Source organism: Microtus pennsylvanicus, chromosome 14, assembly GCF_037038515.1.
Source record: "Microtus pennsylvanicus isolate mMicPen1 chromosome 14, mMicPen1.hap1, whole genome shotgun sequence".
NCBI classification, from domain to species: domain Eukaryota; kingdom Metazoa; phylum Chordata; class Mammalia; order Rodentia; family Cricetidae; genus Microtus; species Microtus pennsylvanicus.
In genome coordinates, this window is record NC_134592.1 from 15,162,506 (window position 1) to 15,180,788 (window position 18,283).

An 18,283-nucleotide genomic window follows, 5' to 3' on the forward strand; every position below is an offset into this window, starting at 1 on the left:
GCACAGCCTCCTCTAGCTTCTCTCTGACCTTGACTCATGACTGGGTACAACTGGGAAACGAAATCAAAAGATGCTCTGTCCATTTTTTAAAAACTAGTCTATAATCAATCCCTTAGGCACCAGGCATCTCCAAGGTGACCGGATGTTCCGATTTTAGGATGCAGTTTTAAGGGAGGCCCCTTCCTAGCAGATAAACCAGAACCTAACATTCACCTTCCCACAGACTGCATGATATCCAGCAACAGCGGGGCTGCCAAGTCTGGGCTCAGGTGGATGAACGTGGAGAGGACCACGATGGCTAGTCCCAGGGTTTCTTCATCGTACTCTTCGAGAATGGCCCCACAGTCATGGCATCTGCAGAGGATACAGACAGAAGACATGTTAGAAAGCTAACACACAAACACAGCCATTTGTCAGAAGTCTTGGGAAAGGTCCCAAAGGTGGTAACTGGGCCCACTAATGCAAGTGGAGAATCCAGTGCCCTTGTCACCATAAAACATGGGAAGAGCTCGGGTGGCAGAGATCATGGGTGTTCCTTTGCTGTTCAGTCCACAGGCATCTGACCCTGCAGGGTCTCTGCTCCTTTAGAAAGGGCTTTGGGTAGACTGGCACCTTCCAGGACTTTAAGAAAGTGAAATTATGTCTAAGAATAGTCAGTAACTGGATTTTTGGATCAGTTTTTACTGTTTTACTTAAGTACAAATGAATGAGCATGTGAGCCATCTACTTGTTTGTCTTCAGCCAATGTTCGGTAGCTCTGACAGTCAGCTGTGCTGCTGTTTCCGCGCTGGTCTTGAGCTCCTAGAGGAAACACTGAGTGCTCCCAGCACAGCGAGAGTTGTTCTCATCCAGAGCTCTTCCAGATCCTGATGCTGTGGACCAGGAACCTCTGGAAGCCACTGGCAGGCATGTGCCTGGTTTTCCTGTCCTATAACCAATGCTGGGCATCAGGATCTGGCCCTTCAATCTTCCGACACCCTGCTGTCAGTACCTCTGGGTTTCTGTCAGCTGCACCTAACTTTAACCTAGTGTTCTGACTGCTACACAATGACCTTCAGGGTCCTCTATTTAAAGATCTTGTGCTTTATCAGATGCTTGAAGGCAGCCATGATGCCACATAGGAGAAGGAAGCCACCTCACTAAGAAAGGAGGAGGGGATTGCAGTAACTAGATTTATTTTCCTTTGTCAAAGTGAAAAATGTCCAGACATGGCTAGAAGCTTTCAAAAGCTGTCCAGTGTGTGGGCAGGAGACGGAGGACTCAAGTGAACCCAGACACACCAGAAAGCCCATGCCTCTTCCCCTGCTCCCTTATTTGTGATTCTCTGGTCCTACTAAACTAATGCGGAAGAGCACTTTTAAGAAGCCCACAGCTTACTGCGCTTATCTGTGTCCTAATATAGGTTCCACTCAGCCCAACCAAAGGCAGCTTTAGAAAGTGAACTTGAGAACTAAAAATAACTCAGGAACCAGAGCTACAGTTACTGCGCCCTTCATCGGAAAGACTCTTAAACAGAAGCAAAAGAAGAGAGTGACTTAAAAGTTAATTTAACATTTACGATTCCCATTTGGAATCCCGGAGACAGAGACAGAGCCACAAAAGCAGCCAAAGGGCTAGGAGGTGGCTCAGTTGGTAAAGTGTTCACCACGGAAGTATGAAGACCTGAGGTTGAGTCCCAGTACCCAAGTAACAAAGCTGGGTCTGGTGACAAGCGCTTGCTAACCCAGCATGAGGGGGGCAGGGACGGCAGGATCTCTGGGGCTGACCTGCCAGCTGCCTACCCTCCTAAATGAGCCAGAGGCCAACGAGAGATTTTGGTTTCAAACAACACAGTGAATGGCTCCCAAGTGCAGCTGAGGCTGACCTCTGACCCCCACACACATGCTCACACAAATGCGTTTACACTAGAACACACAGGAAAACACACGAGCAACCAGAAGCAACTAATAAAAATGATAACTTGGGAGCAGGTTATGAAACAAAATGGAGAAATTTTGTCAAAGCTCTGGGGACATTCCAAGACAGTTTTACAAGCCAGGCACATATGCCTCTCAAGTGTGGCCACTGCGCTGGATAGTTTTTATATCAACATGATACAAGCTAGGGTTGTCTGGGAAGAAGGAATCTTAACCGAGAAAGCACCTTTTTAGGCTCAGTCAGTGGGCAAGTCTGTGGGGGCATTTTCTTGACTGACTATTGACATGGGAGGGCCCAGCTCACTGCGGGCAGTGCCACCCCTGAGCAGGTGGTCTAGGGGTACAGAAAAAAGCAAGGTGAGACAGTGATGGGGGAACAAGCCAGTAAGCAGCACTCTTCCATGGCCTCTGCATCAGTTCCTGCCTCCAGGTTCCTGCCTCGACTTCCCTAGATGATGGACTATAAGTTGGAAGATATCTTTGCTTTTGGTCACAGTGTTTAATCACAGCAGAGAAACCATAAGACAGTCACCAGCTCACTTCCAACTGCGCAATGAGACATCCCACGCGGATGTCTGCGCCATCCTTTCTACCTTGCCTGCCTTTATTAGATGTGAGCCACCTTTATCCAGGAGCCTGTCTAGTCCTGAGGGTCTGTTCAGGTTTAAAAATTTACAAGCCTTATTTAATTGTATCATACTCATTAAACAAATATTGGTGTGCCAGGGACGACATAGGGTGCTTAGGACACAGAATATAGAAGAAGTCCTTCTTATCCCAGGGAACTCACCGTCTATTTTAGAACATACCTGTACTGTGTAGACAAAGAAATAACATAAGCTGTGACAAGTGCAGAATAGACATGGACCAGAGGCCCCGGAAACTAGAGAAGGGTGTGACTATCCCGTTCCTCACAATCAGGGGCACTTTGCCTTCTGCTAGATCTTAAGTGTGCAAATAGATGTTCACCAGGAAGATCAAGTACCAAGAGAGAACACATCGGGAATGCTCTGGAATGAGAGGGGGCTGAGGGGAATGGCAGGGACAGTCACACACTAGGATGCCTTCGATTTAAACATGTGAGCCTCGTCCTGTAAGAACTCAGAGCTATTGCAACTGACAGTCTGGGTGTGATGAATCAGTTTGAGACATAAAGAATGGATTGTCCTTTCCGGATGGACACACGCCTTTAATCCCAGTACTCGGGAGGCAGAGGCAAGCGATCTCTCTGAGTTCAAAGCCAGTCTGATCTACAGAGTGCCAGACTAGCCAGGGTTATGCAGAGGAAACCCATCTAGAACCTCCTGCCCACCTGCCCCCCCCCCAAAAAAATGGAGTCTCTTCTTTGTTCCCAGTGTAACAATTGGACATTTCTGGGCTGAAGATTTTATGGGTATTATATTATTTTTGAAGTAAGTGGGATTATCTAATTCTATCCAAATTAAAAGGGTGGAGGACCTGCCAAAGCATAAACAAAACACTGCTCATGGCATTTGCATTGCTAAATCACAACTGTGTACAACACAGCTGCAGCCTTGGAAAAGTAAAGTGTGTGACTTCAAAGCAAAGCGCGTTTCCTCACCAGGGACCAAACTCTAACTCTATAACCAAAGCAAAACACCGGGGCACTCACTTGTCCGTCATCACTGTTGGCTGCTCATCCGTGAATTCCTCGGGTGCAGGCACGAACATACTGGCTATGCTGGGTGCTGACAGCAGGCTAGATTTAGTGGCACCTGGGTAAGCAGCAGAGAGACAACCATGAGTACAGACAAGCTTCTAGGGTCAGGAAACTCTCCACTCTGCATTCATTAACCCTCAAAAGATCACATTCATGAGATCATGCACATCCCACCCACGGCATAAAAAGGGCCCGAAAGTGAAGTGAGGCCAAGAAAGAGCCAAATACCCTGTCTCTCTTTTGCTGCGTGACTTTAAAAAATCAGGAAGTTCAGCTGGGTCAGCAGGGTCTAAGATAAAGATGGACTTCCTAGCATTAAGTGAAGTTGCTGAACAACATGATATTTCTAATGCACAAGTACAGACCATCATTAAAGTGGGCTACTGCGGGAAGACAGTGAGACCCCAGACCTCACACACATGAACAAAGAGGGGGTGAGACCCCACACCTCACACACATGAACAAAGGGAGGTGAGACCCCACACCTCACACACATGAACAAAGGGGGGTGAGACCCCACACCTCACACACATGAACAAAGGGGGGTGAGACCCCACACCTCACACACATGAACAAAGGGGGGGTGAGACCCCACACCTCACACACATGAACAAAGGGGGACACTAGGGCTGGAAAACTAGTGTTCTGCTGTGAAAAAGATTATCATAAACACTAAAGTAGAAAGACTTCATCTTCAACTAAAGTATCCGTGAATACTGTGACTCTGTTTCACTTGGAACTTGCTCTACTTTACAAATAAAAAACTATTTACAATCAATGTAATAGTTTAAAAAGTTTGAAGTTAGATCACTTCAAAGAACCTGAGGCCAGAATCTTAGCAGCAAACACCAGTGGACAGAAAATGTGGGGCCTGGAAAGATGACTCAACAGTTAAGAGAGCTTTCTGATCTTCCAGAGGACCCAAGTTCTGTTCCCAGTGTCCACATTAAGGCAACTCATACCGTCTGTGACTCCAGCTTCAGGAGACCTGACAGGCTCCACTTCTGACCTCCATGGGCACCTGCATGTATGTAGGTACACACACACACACATACACACACACACATACACACACACATACACACACGTACATACATACACACATACACACACATACACACACACATACACACACACATACACACACACATACACACACACATACACACACACACACATACACACACATACACACACATACACACACACATACACACACACATACACACACACATACACACACACATACACACACACACATACACACATACACACACACATACACACACACATACACACACATACACACACACATACACACACATACATACATACACACATACACACACACATACACACACACATACACACACACACATACACACACATACACACACACACATACACACACACATACACACACACACACACACACTATACATCTCAAAACATAATGTGGAAAGACAGGAGTGTGTTTCCCATTAAGAAAGCCACCAGCGCGGGGCAGACGCCCTGGGCCTATGTAAATGAGGCATCTAAGATGGCACCCAAAGTGACACTGTGAAATGACATGCTAAGCAGAGTTCTTCAAGTAGAAAAAAAGAAAGAAAAGAAGGAAGGAAGGAAGGAGGAAGAAAGGAAGGAAAGAAGGAAGGAAAGAAAGAAAGAAAAAAAGAAAGAAGCAGAATGAAGCGATGATCTTTAAATAATACGTTTCTCATCAAGAAACACACATAACTTGGTCCTGGAAAAAAATGCATGCCTTCTCCTCAGAAAGAATAACAACTGGGAGAATGGTCACTAAAGACATGAGAATGAGAACACAAGGTTTAGATGCCCAGCCTGGAGAACAACGCTGTCGTCTGAGGCGGAAATGGGGTTGAAGTTCTCGCTTCCACACTTCAGACCACCTACCCAGGTAATGTTTCCAAAGCGTATTTCTGAGCAGCAAAGACTTGCAAGCACAAGTACCAACCATCTAAAAATATCTTCACCTTCCTAAGATCCCAATTGGGAATACAAGTCTTGCTACCATATCTATCTATTGGCTGTTTCTGAGCCAGCATTACTTCCCAGGGATATCTGAGCTAACAAAGGATGCCCACAAAGATGTCGCACGGGGTCACAGACAAGTGCACAAAGCTTAAATACAATTCTCCACAGTTGATGATCATTGATAGGCATACAGCCAAATGTGAAAAAGATTATGTCAGAGCAGAACAAAATCAGTCCAAAAATATATGGCAATGTGTCCACAATCTCACCAGATCAGCTCCAAGTCAAGACTGCAACCAAAGGAACGAGAAGGGCTCTGGCATTTTTGTGGCTTTCAAACAAGCATTCCCTAAGAGGGGTGTTCTTACAGCAGCCCCATGATGTTGTTTTTGTCAAAGACAACACAGAAAGTATGTTGAAATATTTACAGCAGCCATCTGTCAAAACAAACAGGTTAGGTGATTGGGCATTGGTTCTTATAGGACATTAGCTGCACAGTGGATTGCTAAATCCTGCTATTGAAGTTGAAACAGGCAGTAATGTCTGAGAAGGTGAGAAATATAGAAAAGAAAGCCACAGACCTCAGCCACCTTTCTTTGTAAATGACCCACAGCCAAGTTGGCAGTGTTAAACTCAGCCTCCATTTTTGTCCCCCACTTACTGGCAGCAATTCTGAGCCCACCACCACTGATGCCTTCAAGAATATCCAGAGTCCCTCTGTACAGAACCGAACAGAGAGCACTCAGAAACTTGAATAAAATCCAAAGCCTGACTTCAGAGATGGAGATGCTGATAAGCGTCCCTTTTTGGATCTCAGAGACAGTAGAGGCTCTCTACTATCTCAAAGATGGAGATGCTGATAAGCGTCCCTTTTTGGATCTCAGAGACAGTAGAGGCTCTCTACTATCTCAAAGCACACATTAGCCGTGCAGCTGCACAGTGCATCAGCCCCACAGCTGCACCAGCGGACTTTCCCACTCGCAGAGAGAGAGACCAGAAGACTGAGCATCACCTTCACGCGTTCACCTTTACTTTACGCTGTTTTTGCTAGGTCACTTAGATCACAACCAAGCACCAATGATTTGTTTCAACCACCCTGACTCACGAAAGCATCTCTTAGCCCCATAGACAAGTGTCTCATTTCATCTGATGGAAGACTAGAAGGCTACTCATTACCAGTGAAGTGTCCAGGAAGCTCCTAGTCTAGCAACACAGGTCTGCTTGATTCAAGAGACTACTTAGAAAATGTGGTCAGAAATCTTTCCTTCCTTCTTTCTTTTCTTCCTTCCTTTATTCCCTTTCTTTCTCTCTCTCCCCTCTTTCTTTCTTTACTTATTTTTGTAAGCAATGATACATTTACCAGCATTCTGAATTTTAATAACAAAGATAAGGATTACCTAAATATGTAGTTAAATGTGTGCAATGAATTTGGAAAAGAAAAAAGTCCAATGACAGTGCAGATGTATGCTCATTTTGCTCCCACAGCCAGAATAAAGTGTGTGTTTTCCATACATACAGTTCAAGACAGCTGGGAAAGAAGCTGCTCACCCACAGCCCCAACATTCTAGAAAAAAGTAAGGACAATCTGAACTCTGCTCAGGAAAATATGGGATGACATGGAAAACTGATACATCTCGGGAGGAAGGCTGAAGAGCCCAGGGATGCCTGGTCTTGAAACAGGGGCATTAGAAATGGGCAGTTGTTTTCAAATGTCCAAAGTGTGAGGTGAGAGACTCTAGAATTGTCTCGTGTGGCCCCAAGCTTTAGAAAGACACTCTATGGCAGAGCCTTTGTCGGTCATGGTCAGGGATGAGTTGTCACGCCTTCCCCAGTCCTGGAGGCGTTTTGCAGGTGGAAAATATGTGGAGCTGTTGAAGATGTTCTGCACCTGCTGTGTGGATCCGTGAGGGACACATGGTCCTTCAGGTCTACAGTCTGAGACCCTGGAACCCCACCAACCTCTTGTTCTCAGCGGCTGTCCCTCCAGGTCGGGGTTTAGGCACATTGGCACGTTACATTGGCGTTTCCCGGGCTGTACCTGTTCTGTGGATAAAGAGGGCATTTCAGTCTTCAGTGTGGTCAGTTTAATATAAGTAACAGCACAGTCAAAGCACAAACAATGCAGCCAACCATTGCATGAGACCATCTTTGTCCTGGTTACTTTATTAACACAAAAAGACTAAATCTGGGGATAGGTAGTATTATTCAAGCTTTGTTACAAACCTGTCACTCAGTTAAATAAACTACATCTGAAATGGTAGAGGATTTAAAACTATTTTTTAAGTTGTAGTCCCACTCTGTTTCAAAGGAGCTCAAATCCTGTGTCTCCAGATATGAAATGAAGGGCCAATGCCATGGGCCATGGAAGAATGTTTTACGCAGGTCAACAAACACAACAATGATACTCCGGGGTAATGGCCAGACAGTTCACACAGGAACCACATGGACCAGGTAGAGAAGATGGCAGGGATTTGGCTGAAGGATGGAGAACAAGTATAAAGAGCAGGAACGAAGTGGCACTTAGGGAATATCCATTCACACAGAAGAGGTGCATGCTGGGAAAGAGGCAGACTGTCTATGAATGAGCAGGCACATGCTGAGGCGATTCATCACAACCTGGCTTAAGCTGTCTTTCTCAGAATAGCTATATGACCACAGCTGTTCTTGGTGGAAACTTGAGAGCCAATGAAACAACACACGTGGTTCAAAGTGACATGTCACCTAACGTCATACTATGCATTCAGAGACTCTTCTGCTGGGCTCAGGTAATAAGCATGAGAATAATGAAGCCAGGTGCAACATAGACTCAACTGTAGGAGGCTGAGGCAAAAAGATCACCTGAGCCCAGAGGTCCATGGCCAGCCCGGGTAACAAAGAAAGATGGTGTCCAAAGCAAATAAAAAATTTAAAAACTTGAGAATAATGAGATAAAGATTTTACTAAGGGACTCAGAGATAAGTGAACCAATTGGAGGGTGGAAAATGAAAAAATAAGCCCCAGCAAGCTCCAGTGAAAGAAATCTGGACAACATGGACTCAAGTGTGAAGTCAAGAAGACAAGAACCACTAAGCCAGGTTGAAACGTGAAAAATGTGGCTACATGGGCTATTTGGCATCACGGAGGGTTCTGTAGCTTCAAGTGCAGGTCAGAAACTGAGGTCAAGTTACATTTAACTCTACTTAGTCAAAGTGGGTTGTTGCTGTAGTCAGAATCTACAACAGCTGAGGCTGAGCCAAACACTGAGCTACAACAGCACAGTGAAATGACTTTCAGGGCCGCCAAGTCTACCCGAGCATTTAGTATCAAAGATGGAACTGAACTGTGCTTCTCTGGCTACACAGTTTCCTCTCTCAAGAGGGAGGCACAGTCCTCGATGGTACAAAGAGGGCAGACCATGTTAAAACCAAATACATCCTTGGGGATGGCTAGCCAGCGTCTCTCCCCTCTCTCTCCTGTTTGTTGCCTCTTGGCTTCTCATGGCTCACTCCTGCATGCCAGTGAATGAAAACACCAAGCCTTTGACATGCCAAATGCTCTTCTCAGTCCAGGAGACTGAGGTTGTCTGTTACACGGGGTTGAGTGTGGTATGTGGATCTCTTCTTGAAGAACAACAAAGGTTAATAGGAAGACATATACATACAATTTAAAAAACAGCCCAACATTTTGGTTGTAGGCACGCTGTGATTCCGCATCATAATGAAGAAATTAAAAATCATCTCACAATTGAAGCCAGAAAATAATAAGCAGGATACTAAAATGCACTCCCGCAGCATGTTGCAGTAATCAGCCCTTATATTTGCATGGTGTATGCACACTTCAAGGTGCTTTTATGTTTATAATCTTGTGCCTCAAATGACCCATTTAAATTAAGAAGAAAAGACTAAGGAAAGACAGGCACTTAAAAGGGGATCACTGCGGTGCAGAGAGCTGAGAAGGCGGCAAATGTAGAAGACGTTTTAAGGTTCAGGAAATGAAAAGCAGGCATATTTAAGATAGGTGTGCCACCGCAGTCAGTTTTTACTGTACGACAGGTAAGGCGCAGTTCTGGCTTATGCACGTGAGGGTGTGTGGCCGCCACCTGGTGACCCTGCGGGCTAAAATACACAACTCATTCCCAAACCTGCCATTTGTCATCAAATCATCACTAACCTTTTAAAACTTTGTACCATGAGATCATAGCTCCACCCCTCTTCCTCAGGCAGATAATCTGAAACCTGAAATCTGGATCTTAAAGGAATAAAGTATTGGGCTTTTCTAAACGGAGACCAGTCTAAACAGAGACGAGCCTAGGTGGGGATCAGCCTAGATGTAGGCTGCAATGTTCTAGAGCACTTAGAAAATCTGGATATGTGTTAATTACTTCCAGGTATTTAAAAAACACACCTATTTTAAACAAAGCACACAAGAAGTGGACAGAGAGAAAGTGGCATTAGCTAGTCTGAGAGCAAACAAGAAGAAAAGGCTTGACCCACCAGTGTCCCAGTTGCTGATGTTATGGGGGGCGCTAGACTGATGCTCCAGCTGTCGCTTCATTAACTGGCTCATTGTCACAACTCCCAGAGATCCCCTTTTCATCTGCCTATACTGAGCTATACGAAGGAAATTAGGAGATGATTACTGGGGGTAATACGTTTCCCATCGCACACACAGGCTCTATACATCCACACAGATCTTAATTGATTCTTTCTTAGTTATTAGTAATTTTTGATTACTTCTAATCAAGTGAAAAACTTAAGCCTTTCATTGTTCCCAGCGTCTCTGTGGTACAGGCAATAGTAGCGCTCCTTGGCATTGATCTATCAACTATACATATTTACTCGGTTACCAGTGAATGCAATGTGTTTATTTGTGTTTTTTTTTACTACTTATGTGCTCTGCCACATTCTAAAAAGGATTTAAAACAAACAGTGCTACCTTGAATCTAATCAAAAGCAATTGATATAAGCCAAAACATTTATTTAAAAGTCTGTACTGTTTCCAAGCTGTTTGAGCCCCCTGTCTACTATTTGGAAAATTGAGAAAACAATGGTAATGTTTTTGTTCTTCAACAACAACATTCTCAGCAACAAAAAGTTGTAAGCTCTTCCAAACCAGAGAATAAAAAGCACACTGCCAGTTGTGTGCTAACTTAGAAAGCCACCCTCGCCTTTGCTCCTGTTTCCCCTGTGAGACACTCAGTGCCTAAGCACCAGCCCAATGTGAGCACTCAACCTCAACAAGATGGCCGTAGGCCCGACCCCCAAGTCCCCAGATGCTGACAACTTGGGTTCACCTGCCCAACTCACTTGAAAGGGCAAATTTAGAAGCCAAAGTTCATGAACTGCACACCCTAGGAAGGAATACAGAGACCAGGCTGTCCACTAAACAGCCCTGGACAACTCTGAATGCTATGTATAGATGTTGCAGCATCTATACATGCTATGTATAGACGAGGCAGCAGCAGGCATGCAGTGAGACCATTTATAACATCGTTTCTGGTGTAGTCAGCATGCTCTTTGACTTATGGTGGTCACAGCAGGTTTAGGTACAAAACAATCAACTGGCAACTTGAGCAAGAAAGGGATGTGATGGGATTCGTGTGTCTTGGAGCCCATATTCACTAAATTTGTGGAAACAGCTAACCAACTGAACAGCAAATGAATGGTTTATTGATTGGCAAACTTTATAAGTTTGCAACTCACTTCAAAAGTAAAGCTTTAAAAAATTTCAAAAGCAGAAATATTCAGGGTTTTGAACCCAGCGCCTTGCACATGTTAGGCAAGCGCCTTCTGACTGAACTCTGCATCCAGCTTAAGAGAATCTGAAAGTATTAAAAAAATAAGTGGCATCTTTCAGACTCAGCTGAGGATATGAGACTTCGAGTGTTCACATAATCTCCCAGTTCTTAGGTTTGTTTTGGTTTGCAGTACTGGGGATGGAACCCAGAGCCCCTGCAAGCCAGGCAAGGGCTCTACCAATGAACTACATTCCCAGTCTCTCAACTGATTCTAAAGACTGCAGAATTCCTAAGAGCAAAAACCCCAGTGGATGAGGTTTCTGGCATTTGCCTCCAAGAGCACACCACCAAATTCTATGATGAATGCTTTTCATGACAAGGGCAGGAAAGATAGAGACTAATGTGCTAACCTCTCCCCCAAAGTCCTAGCTCAGTTATGACTAGGAGATCCTGACCCCCTTGACACAATGGAATTAGAGCCATTTAACCATTCTGGCCATTTTAAATCATGCTACGTAGAGTTCTAAGGGGGAATGCAGAGTCTTTTTGTTTTTAAAGGTGACTCATACAAATAAAGAAGAGAAAATGATCAATTGCGATTTGTCAAGTTATCACATGTTCTTCATGATAAAAAATAAATAAAATATTTAGCTTTAGAACTAGCCATTCTATTTTGCAACCAAAGGCAAAAATATCTGTTGCTTAGAAAGTATTTCTTAAAAATTTACAGTCTTACAATTGATTTAGAATTATTCAGAGACTGTGTAACCACTAAAAATAATATTGACTTGCTTCGACCCCCATCACTTGGTGGCTCTGTGACATTAGGCCAGCCATTTAGCCTTTCTCCTTTGTCCGCCATGCAGTGCTCATGTAAGGAGTGGATCTCGGTCATGCTGTGTATGACCCATTTGTCATGGTGGAGATATCAAATAAATACAGGAGGAAAATCAAATAAATGATATCTAGGACCACCATTAAGACTGTACTAATTCCTCCCTGAGGAAATGGGGATCCTATTTATTCACTTGTGATCCCCAATAACAAGCACAATGCCTGGCCCCCACCAGATACCCATGGAATAATGAATGAATAATGAATGAAAGAATGCACAAAGGGATAAATGGTGACAATGATTCCTTTCCATACAACCAGACCAGCATTTACATTAAGATCTATATCTGGCTATCTGGCTTTTCAAAGCATCTGCCTTTCAACAGATGGTCCACGAAGACTCACTAACCCTTCAGGCAGCATATGGAACACAAATTTATCAGAGGTGAGAGAAAGAGCTCCAGAAAGTACACTTCTGTCTGGGTCACTGATTCCTCCCAAGAATGTCCTTTGCTGAGCATCTCCTGACACCACTGAGCTGAGCAAACACCTTGATAGTACAGCAATGGAACTCACGTTTCTCATGGTCAAAACCTAGCACCCAATAGCAGGGGGAAGTTTTGGGACATTTTTATTTTTCAGCCTAAAAAGAGCAGATTTAGTTGTGCCTATTGGGTCCTGAGACATTTATCTTGGATAACTCAGACAAAGCTGTGTTCAGGATGGAAGGTGACTCAGATGAAACCAATGAGTCCCAAGGAAGATTCTGTCATGATCAAAGCTTTGCCTGTGTCTCATGAGCTCTGTGTTCTATGCTCAGGTTAGTAGTGATGTTTACTTTGTTGAATGATGAAATTTTATATTTCTTCTTTAATAAATTAGGGTTCTTGGACAATCCATGCCCATATGATTAATCCAATGTTTGCTGTATGGGCTAGAGCAGGCCATCTACCCTCACGAGTTTCACAGAACACACAACACTGTGTCACTGAGGAAGCTAAGGCAGCATTTTTTTTAAGTAGGAGGGCTAGCAAAATGGAAAGCAATGTGTATAGACCATGTCCCCAAAGTGACACACACAGAAACCGTCACTGAGAAACACTTACTTGATATTGACGAGTGGCTGCCTGTTTCGGGGGCACCTGCTTCTAATGTAGGGGCAGATGAAGATTCCCGTGGCATTTCCAATGTTGAAAGTCCTTTAGCAGACGGATCTACAAATGGAAATACTGTTTAAAGTTAAGGACAGTGGTGGAAAGTTATTGAAGAGCCTTCCCGGGTCTTTCCCCCTCTTATCTACCATGCCCGTTCAAATCTTTCGGCACTTTCTGCCTCTAGCGATTACCTTAGAGGGATTACATACATTCTACATCACTTTCTGCACGTGCTGCTATGTCCCTAGGAGAATGAAGCTTGCATAGATGCAAAGCTAACGCTCAAAACATCCATGGTGCTAATTCTGAACCAGGAACTTCGTTGTTCTGTATTTGTTGCTTTTCATTTAATACCTACCAAGAGGTCAATATCCCATTCACCTATCTCAGCTTTTGTCTGAATGTTTCCTATTCTTCATTTACATCTCAATTTTCAGTAGATTTCACATCTAAAGAGGCTTCCAGGATGTTGTTTCCCTTCAAAACACTGGGTCAGGTGACCCTCTTATGGAGCAATTGACCTTAAAATTTTCCCAAACTTATTGCACTGTAAGATTGTTACTTATTTGCCTATAAGAGTTACTACGCTGGAAGCAATTTAAGAGCAGGACCTGTTTCTGCTAAGAAATAAATTGTCCTAAATGAGACTCTCAGTTTCTCTAGAACAGTGGTTCTCAACCTTCCTAATGCTGTAACCGTTTAATACAGTTCCTTAGGTTATGGTGATTCCCAACCATAAAATTATTTCATTGCAGAAGAGGAGTGGATATGGGGCACAGGAGAGGTGAGGAAGAGAGACTGGGAGGAGAGAAGGGAAGAGAAACTACAGCTGCGATGTAATATATGAAAGGAGAATAAAGAAAAAGAAAACATTATTTTGTTGATAGTTCATAACCATAATTTGCTTCTGTTATGAATGGTAACGTAAATATCTGATATGCAGGATGTCTGATACACACAAAGGGATTGTGACTCACAGGTTGAGAACCACTGCACGACCTCTGTTTTGTTTACTTCTATTTTATAAATGTCCTTTTCAATGTGATGCATTTTATGCATATAATATTGTCTCACTAATCTATCAACACTGGGAAGTAAGCCCTTCTACGGCATTCGAGATGACTGCACAGTAACCTCAACATTTCTGAGAGGGTTTTCATGTCGAACCTACAATTCTCTACAGCAGCACTGGGTTAAGAACACACTGAGCCTCTGGCTGGCTCGGAGTTGCCAATGTGGGTTTCCATGACTGCACCGTGCTGTGAGTGAGAGGCAGCCATATTAAGTGGCTTCAAGCTCTTAAACTCAAAATGTACCATCTCATCTTTTTCATAATGCCAACTGCTTCTTGCCACAGAACAATCTATATTTTATAATTAATGTCTGCGTCTCCAACACTAGATGTCATCAAACCTGTTAAGGCATCAGATACAAAAGGTCCCAGAACAGAGACTGGGACAAAGTTTCGGGGAAATGGCTTTGGAACATTGACTTTTCAGTTTTAGAGGCTTTTCTTATACATAGATATGGTTGCCATATTAATAACTTTGTGTGTGTTCTGTATGTACATGTTCACGAGGATGTGTGTAGGTGTGCCGGAGTTTGATGCTGAGTATTCCTTGCTCACTCTCTACATGTTTTCTCTCACTGAACCTGAAACTCGTAGATTCACAAAGCTGGCTGACTAATGAGTTGCAGGGATCTGTCTGTCTATGCCCCACACTGCCCTGACCCCCAAACAGTAGGGCCACGGGCAGTGCACTGACTTTCTTGACGCATGCACAGCTGCTAGTTATCCAAACTCATTCCTCATGCCTGCTTGACATGCAGTTTGTCAACTGAGTCAAATCACCACTAAGAACTTTGGGTTTTCTTTCTGTAGATTTCTTTATTTGATGTGTGCATGCATGCGTGTGTGCATGCGTGTGTGTGTACAGGTACCTCCAGAGGTCAGGAGAGGGTACTGGATCCCCTGGCTGGTGCTGGAGTCCCAAGAGCTGGGATCCACACTCAGGTCCTCTCTATGAGCAGTACACACTCTCACTGCTGAGCCACTGCTCCAGCACCTCCCCCCAGTAACTTTATGGTAACAAAACAGCATTAATTGCCATACAGTTTCCCAAACACTCCTGACAGTGAGTAACCATTTGAAGTCACTTTGGTCACCAAGATAAAAATGTTAGGTATTGTTTTTCTATAGTGCAAAATGAGAAAGGTTACATAAGTGCCTCTCTTGCCCTATTGGCCTGCCTTCTCTGTGTGCTACAGCCATGGATTGTGGTCCGCCAATAATATGAAATGAGGAAAATGAAATTAATCTTCAAGAATCCACTGGAAGTTCATTGTGACTTTTTAGGTTTTGGGTGTGTGCCCTGAGTCTTTGCTGTACTTTTAACCTTTAAGAAACAGTACTGGATGACAGCTATTGATGTCCTAGTCTGCACAAATCCTTTAGACTAGGCCATCTTTCCTTAGTTCTCAATCATTTTTTGAAGCTTCTCATCTATATACAATTTAAAGCAAGCATTTGAAAAGAGCTGTACACTTATTTTCAACACATCTGCTCTCAGTTTTCTAGAGTCATGTGCAGAAGAGTCAGTGACTCCCATCTAGTCACATGTACCAGTGCTCTCTTAGTCTCTTTGGATATAATCAGAAAACAAGCAAAACAAAAATACTGCATTGATGTAGGAAGTCCTTCTGTATATGTGTTGCTTTTGTTGGTTAATGAATAAAGAAACTGCTTTGGCCTGTGATAGGGCAGAGTGGAGCTAGGCGGGAAATGTAAACTGGATGCTGGGAGAAAGAAGGCGGAGTCAGTGAGACATCATGTAGCCACCACAGGACACAAACACACAGGAACCTTGCCAGCAAGCCACAAGCCTCATGGTAAAATATTAAATAACAGAAATGGGTTAATTTAAGATGTAAGAGCTAGCTAGAAATATGCTTAAGCTATTGGTCAAACAGTATTGCAATTAATATAGTTTTTGTGTGTTTATTTCAGGTCTGGGCAGCCGGGAACAAAGGAGCAGCCTCTGCCCTACACTGCATCACAGAACTTTGATTTCATTTGATAGGGGGAGACATGTGTAAAAGTGAATAAATTTTTCTATGTTGAGGTAACAGTAGAGACAGGAAAGAGAAGCAGATGCCAGCTGGGGGATTTGCGTGGCTAAGCTCAGGGCAGGCCTCATTGGTGAGAGCAGATGAGAAAGTACATCAAGCAAGTATTGGGGCACTTAAGCCTTGGAGAACAGCAGGTTGAGACCCTAAGCTAAGAGAGCGTAGGGGGTAGCCAAGAAATGGCAAGAGGCCAGTGTGGCCATGTGGAGTTTGTGGAGAAAGCAATAAAAATGAAGGGAGAGGACTGATGTGGGATTTCCTTCTATATGCTGTGATTACCATTAATGAATAAAGAAATTGCCTTTAAGAAGTTGATAGGGCAGAACTAAATGGCATGCTGGGAGAAAGGAGGCAGAGTCAGAGAGAAGTCATGAAGCCCCACTGGAGCTGGACAGAACTTTATCCAGAAAGCCACAGCCTCATGGTGATACACAGATTAATTAATTAAATTAAGATATAAAAGTTAGCCAATAAGAAGCTAGAGCTAATGGGCCAAACAGTGTTTAAATAATATAGTTTCTGTGTGATTATTTCGGGGCTAAGCAGCTGGGAACCAACAAGTGGTCCCTTCCCTCCAACAAATTGGAACCAAAGTGGTTGACTAAATTTGCGTAAAACCCGAGAGCACTTAAAAAGGAATCCTAGACACAAAAGAACAGAGTTAAACATGGTTTGGTAGCATCATTTTCTTGGACGGGCTTTGTTTGCTAGAAGCAAGCAGAGGCATAGCTCCTTTAACAGAGGTTTTCCTGATTCAGCCAAAGCAGAAAAATAAGGCATGGTTTTGAAATGCTGGCTTTCTGAACTGTGCAGCCAGCGCAAACTCAGACGAGGTCTGGCTATCAAGCATTTAAGTGAGTTTTGTGAGCAGAGTGCTACAACTGCTTATTGGCTCGACATAGACCCGCTGCATACTGGGAACTGGGGTGGTGTGCACAACTTGCAGAGGCAGTGGCTCGACATAGACCGGCTACATACTGGGAACTGGGGCAATATGCATGGCTTTCAGAAGCGGTGAACGGACCTCTTCCACCATGTTGGACTGGCGGAGCAAGCAGGCGAGGCCATATTTGACCTAGTAATGGTGTACCTTAAGTTCATAAGAAAAGTTTAGCATTTTAACAAGTGCTTCTGGACAGTAACAAATTACAGATGCACAACAGGACAGATTCAGACATAAAAGACCTCTAAACGAGACACAATGTTTAAAAGAAAATGTACACGGGCTTGGGAGAGAGAAGAAAAAGAGTAAAGAGACAGTAAATGTAATATAAAAGAGTACAGACAGTAATAGATTAAAGGAGTAAAGATAATAAAATAAATATTAAAAAGTAATAGAGAAAGAATAATAAACCACATGACAATGGAAAATTCGCAGAGAGTCTGGATTATGTATACTATTGTGTTTTTTTGAATTTTTTGACTGTGAAGGAGCTAAGTACAGAGAGACATTTCATTGTATGGACTTCTAAAGTATATTATAAAAGTATCTTGACTTTAGAATTTGGGTCTAAGGATATGTTGCTTTGGAAAAGAGGTTTTTCCTTTGTTTCCACAGAGTATGAGAACCTGTGGAATCCTTCCAGATTAATGTGGTTTGATGGACCAAAACCCCCTGAAAGTTTGCCTTGAACACCTCTCAAAAATTACTTCTCCCAATAAACAGCAGAAAGAAGTTTAGACAGATCTATGCCCATATTCCCAAATATTGTCTATAAATGTTTGTTTACAATTAAGAAGGGATATGCTATAGAGATTTGCATTGGTATGGATCTTGGTTTATTGATACAAATTTAAGATCAATTTTGTTCTATGTATATTTCTGCTCTTGATTAAGGTACTGTGATTGTGCAGCTCATTT

The 18,283-nt window shown here is 43.4% G+C and overlaps 1 protein-coding gene across 12 annotated transcripts in view; it reads right to left on the reverse strand.

Moving 5' to 3' along the window:
* Unc79 (unc-79 subunit of NALCN channel complex) overlaps positions 1-18,283 on the reverse strand; it is a 242,092-nt gene that overhangs the window by 49,770 nt on the left and 174,039 nt on the right. For 10 of the 12 annotated variants that reach the window (XM_075947625.1, XM_075947627.1, XM_075947624.1 and 7 more), the window contains 5 exons: positions 13,249-13,356; positions 10,065-10,181; positions 7,552-7,635; positions 3,550-3,652; positions 214-354 (listed from right to left, as the gene is read on the reverse strand). In XM_075947625.1, the coding sequence (XP_075803740.1) occupies positions 214-354; positions 3,550-3,652; positions 7,552-7,635; positions 10,065-10,181; positions 13,249-13,356 (553 nt within the window). The remainder of the gene's footprint in view (positions 1-213; positions 355-3,549; positions 3,653-7,551; positions 7,636-10,064; positions 10,182-13,248; positions 13,357-18,283) is intronic. The other 2 variants (XM_075947626.1, XM_075947620.1) reach the window with 1 other exon arrangement.